Source organism: Rhinopithecus bieti, unplaced genomic scaffold (genome assembly GCF_001698545.2).
Source record: "Rhinopithecus bieti isolate Rb0 unplaced genomic scaffold, ASM169854v2 scaffold_13029, whole genome shotgun sequence".
Taxonomy (NCBI): Eukaryota; Metazoa; Chordata; class Mammalia; order Primates; family Cercopithecidae; genus Rhinopithecus; species Rhinopithecus bieti.
In genome coordinates this window covers 139,850-145,150 of record NW_016807982.1, presented here as the reverse complement: position 1 = coordinate 145,150, position 5,301 = coordinate 139,850, and the positions used below count along the sequence as shown (strand labels likewise).

The window sequence follows — 5,301 nt, the reverse complement described above, 5'->3', positions numbered from 1 at the left end:
AAAAAAAAAAAAAAAAAAGTGGGGAAAAAACCAATTTATTCAAACGCCCCTGTTTTTTTTTTTTTTTTTTTTTTTTTTTGGGATGGAGTTTCACTCTGTTGCCCAGGCTGGAGTGCAAGACGCAATCTCCACTCACTGCAACCTCTGCCTCCTGGGTTCAAGCAATTCTCTTGCCTCAGTCTCTTGAGTAGCTGGGATTATAGACACGCACCAGAACGACTAGCTAATTTTTGTGTTTTTAGTAGAGACAGAGTTTCACCATGTTGGTCAGGCTGGTCTCGAACTCCTGACCTCGTGATCCGCCCGCCTCTACCTCCCAAAGTACTGGGATTACAGGCGTAAGCCACTGCGCCCGGCCCGCCATGTTTTTTTTTTTTTTTAATTTAATGCAGTAGGGTCATTAGATTTTAAATGTAAAACAGTACTATATTTTAAAACTGTACACAATTTCAAAGTAAAAGTATTTAATATTTAAGCTTTTTTCTTGGAGGAAAATCACTTGAGGTCAGGGGCTTGAGACCAGCTTGGCCAACATGGTAAAACCCCATCTCTACCAAAAATAAAAAAATTAGCCAGGTGTGGTGGCGCATGCCTGTAATCCCAGCGATTTGGGAGGCTGAGGTGGTAGAATCGCTTGAACCCGGGAGGTGAAAGTTGCAGTGAGCCAAGATTGTGCCACTGCACTCCAGTCTAGGCAACAGTGTGAGACCCTGTCTCAAAAAAAAAAAAATTATTGTTCAATTTAGGTATGACAATAGTATTGTAGTTTTTTTCTATACTATTTTAAGGACACATTCTGAATGATTTACAAGTGAAAACATATGATGTCTGAGACTGGTTTAAAAGTAATAAAGGGAGTGGGTTAGGGGTAAGGATACAGACATGAGACAAGCCATGAGTTGGAGGTTGTGGGACTAGGTCATGGATGCATGGAGGTTAATTATACCATTCTCTTTTTACTTTTGTATATGTTTGAAACTTCTCTAAAATAAAAATCAGGCTGGACATAGTGGCTCATTCCTGTAATCCCAGCACTTTGGGAGAATGAGGTGGGAGGATAATTTTAGGCCAGGAGTTCAAGACCAGCCTGGGAAATATAATGAGACCCACCATCTCTACAAAATAGCAAAATAAAATAAAATAAAATAAATATGTAATCTGTATCTTACAACCTTGAGGAGTTTCATTTTAATATAATTTTCCTTTAAATTTACATGGAAACTATTAAGCAAATTTGTTAACTGATTAATTGGGGGGAAAATTGTATGATATGCATTTCTTATCCCTATTCTCTACTTCCAGAGTGAGGGAGGATTATTCTGAAACTGTCAATTTACATGATCTTTCTGCATTTTACTATTCTCATGAAAATGAGATGTCTCATGTTATACATTGGTCCACGGTAGACTTACAGAATCAGTGTCATGGGTTGTATGTGAGGTGTTCTTTTTTGGGTGGGAGATGGGCTCTATGTTTCCTCTGCTGGTCTTTTAACTCCTGGGCTCAAGTGATGCTCTGCCTTAGCCTCCCCAGTAGCTAGGACTACAGGCATTCCTTAAAAAAAAAAAATGATGTGTTGGGCGCAGCAGCTCATGACTGTAATCCCAGCACTTTGAGAGGCCGAGGAGGCCAGATCACCTGAGGTCAGGAGTTCAAGACCAGCCTGGGAAACATGCAGAAACCCTGTCTCTACTAAAAATACAAAAAATTAGCTGGGCATGGTGGCAGATGCCTGTAATCCCAGCTACTCTGGAGGCTGAGGCAGGAGAATTGCTTGAACCCGGGAGGCGGAGGTTGCAGTGAGCCGAGATTGCGCATTGCACTCCAGCATGGGCAACAAGAACAAAATTCCATCTCAAAAAAGAAAAAAAAAAAGCAACGTATTTGTATCTTTTTTTTTTTTTGAGATGGAATCTCCCTCTGTCACCCAGGCTGGAGTACAGTGGCGTGATCTCGGCTTACCACAACCTCCACCTCCTGGGTTCAAGCAATTTTCCTGCCTCAGCCTCCTGAGTAGCTGGGATTATAGGCGTGTGCCACGCCCGGCTTATTTACTTTGTATTTTTAGTAGAGACAGGGTTTCACCATATTGGCGAGGCTGGTCTTGAACTCCTGACTTTGTGATCCGCCTGCCTCATCCTCCCAAAGTGCTGGGATTACAGGCGTGAGCCACTGCACCCAACCTGTGTTTGTATCTTAATAAGCTAAATATTCCTCTGAGTAAATACACAGAAAAAAAAGACTATTTAAAAGTGAAAATATGTGTCTTAGAGAATGAACTATTTAGAAAAGAGCTTTAAACATTTAAGAGTAATCTAACCACCCACAGATACAGGTTTGAAAAATCATGGGTTTTGACCCTTAGTACTCTTACTATTTTGACTGTCATTATATTTATTCAATATTATTTTGAAAAAATTTAAATCCACGTTTTATGAAACAAATTTCTTCTTCATTTTTTTTTTTTTTTTTTTGAGACAGAGTCTCGTTCTATTGCCCAGGATGGAGTGCAGTGGCGCAATCCCAGCTCACTGCAACCTCTGCCTCCCAGGCTCAGGTGATTCTCCTGCCTCAGCCTCCTGAGTAGCTGAGACTACAAGTGTGCACCACTATGCCTGGCTAATTTTTTTTGTTTTTTGAGAAGGACTCCCGCTCTGTCACCCAGGCTGGAGTGCAGTGGCGCAATCTCAGCTCCCTGCAACGTCCGCCTCCTGGGTTCAGGTGATTCTCCTGCCTCAGCCTCCTGAATAGCTGGGATTATAGGCACATACCACCATGCCCCGCTAATTTTTTTGTACTTTTAGTAGAGACGGAGTTTTGCCATGTTGACCAGGCTGGTCTTGAACTCCTGACCTCAGGTGATCTGCCCACCTCAGCCTCCCAAACTGCTGGAATCACAAGCGTGAGCCACCACGCCTGTCCTTACTAAATAAATTTCATTACAGAAATAGAACTTTTGAAAAAAATCACTTGCTTCAACTGCTTAGAGCACCTGAAACTAAGGGTGTTTTGACAGAAGACCGATTTATATAGCACTTTGGAACCTGGATGAGGGGACTTATGCTCTTCTTGGGTACCTGGAAAACTTTTGGATGTGACATCAGATCCTTGACCGTACTGATAGCCAACAGGAGGAGAGTCCATTTCAGCATCAATTTGTGCTTGTTCTTCAGACTGGGAAACATGGCTGGAAGAATCAGATGTTCGTGCTTCTCGTTTGCTTGACTTATAATGAGTAACTTCAGAAGGCTGTGACAATCTCAAATGTTTGGTCTTTTTAATGGACTCTTTCCTTGGTTCATGCTTGGCCAAGGGTTGTTGAGTATTCTTCTGGGAGGCTGGATGAAAATTATACTTATTCCAAGATTTTCCACTTATTATACCTGTTCCTTGCTCTGGGCTTAGGTGAGAACGTGGAGAACTGCTTCCTTCTTGCCAGCCACCACTATAAAAAGAGGAACGTTCTACACCATTAGAATTGGCATCTTTATCTGAGAGACTGAAATAGCGATCTTTTTCTTTCTCACTAATGTCTAAGGAAGATTTAATAAAAGTCTTACATACACTTATGACATCAGTCATCTGAAGGAAGCTAGCAGCCGACATCACTTCTATAACATTCTGACCAGTAAGAGACAGTTTGCCAGAATATACGAAGTCCAAGATAACTGTAAAAGTGTCAGGGGAGAAAGCCTGAAATGTAGCTGTGGTTGGCTGACTTGTCTCCTTTGAATTCTGAGAAAGAAGCATTTTAAAGTAGCCGCTACTAGCAAATAATACATTTCGATGTGCTTTGAAGACCTTCCCTTCAACTAGAATACTGCAGTCACAAAATACATCTTGCCTGCGCTGCTCGTTCAGTTGCTGCAGGAGGTGAGACTGATGAGAGGAGATCTCCATTCTGAAGAGGAAAAGACATGTGTGGTTACCAAAACCTACATTACAATTATTTTATTTTGTTTTGAGACAGGATCTTGCTCTGTTGCCCAAGCTGCAGTGCAGTGGTGTGATCCAAGCTCACTGTGGCTGGGCACAGTGGCTCACTCCTGTAAGCCCAGCACTTTGGGAGGCTGAGGCGGGGGGATCACCTGAGGTCAGGAGTTCGAGGTCAGCCTGGACAACGTGGTAAAACCCTGTCTCTATCAAAAATATAAAAATTAGCTGGGTGTGGTGGCGGGTGCCTGTAATCCCAGCTACTTGGGAGGCTGAGGCAGACGAATTGCTTGAACCTAGGAGGCAGAGGTTGCAGCGAGCCAAGATTGCACCACTGCACTCGAGCCTGGGCCACAGAGCAAGACTCTATCTCAAAAAACAAACAAATACCCAAAAAACAAACAAATAAAAAATGCTCACTGCAACCTTAAACTCCTGGTTTCAAGTGATCCTCCTACCTCAGCCTCCAAGTAGCTGGGACTACAGGTATGCACCACCATGCCTGGCTATTTTTTTTTTTTAGTAGAGTTAAGGTGTCGCTACATTATCCCAGCTGGTCTCTAACTCCTGGACTCAAGCAATCCTCCTGCCTCAGCCTCCCAAAGTGAACAATCCTTTTCTTTTCTTTTTTTTTTTTTTGAGACGGAGTCTCGCTCTGTCGCCCAGGCTGGAGTGCAGTGGCCGGATCTCAGCTCACTGCAAGCTCCACCTCCCGGGTTTACACCATTCTCTCGCCTCAGCCTCCCGAGTAGCTGGGACTACAGGCGCCCGCCACATCGCCTGGCTAATTTTTTGTATTTTTTTAGTAGAGATGGGGTTTGACCATGTTAGCCAGGATGGTCTCGATCTCCTGACCTCGTGATCCACCCGTCTCGGCCTCCCAAAGTGCTGGGATTACAGGCTTGAGCCACCGCGCCCGGCCGTGAACAATCCTTTTTTAAGGTGAGTCAACTAAAATAATAATCAGAAGCCTCTTTTATTCCATTAAGAACTCTTTCTTGTTGGAGAATATAATTGCCAAGACACAGAAGATAATAGGTTTCAACACATCACTTAATACTAGACTGTTATTGCCTGGGCGCAGTGGCTTATGTCTGTAATCCCAGCACTCTGGGAGGCCGAGGTGGGCAGATCACAAGGTCAAGAGCCAAAGATCATCCTGGCCAACATGATGAAACCCCGTCTCTACTAAAAATACGAAAATTAGCTGGGCGTGGTGGTGCATGTCTGTAGTCCCAGCTGCTCAGGAGGCTGAGGCAGGAGAATCGCTTGAACCTGGGAGGTGGAGGTTGCAGTGAGCTGAGGTCACAGCACTGCACTCCAGCCTGGCAACAGAGCAAGGCTCTGTCTCAGACAAAAAAAAAAAAA

General features: G+C 43.7%; 1 protein-coding gene across 1 annotated transcript in view; it reads right to left on the bottom strand.

The window, feature by feature from the left end:
- Positions 1-3,968, bottom strand: part of ZBTB8A (zinc finger and BTB domain containing 8A) — a 10,909-nt gene extending 6,941 nt beyond the window's left edge. The window contains exon 1 of the mRNA XM_017884419.1: positions 3,078-3,968. Within this exon, the coding sequence (XP_017739908.1) occupies positions 3,078-3,900 (823 nt within the window). The 5' untranslated portion in view covers positions 3,901-3,968. The remainder of the gene's footprint in view (positions 1-3,077) is intronic.
- Between the last annotated feature and the right edge of the window lie 1,333 nt (positions 3,969-5,301).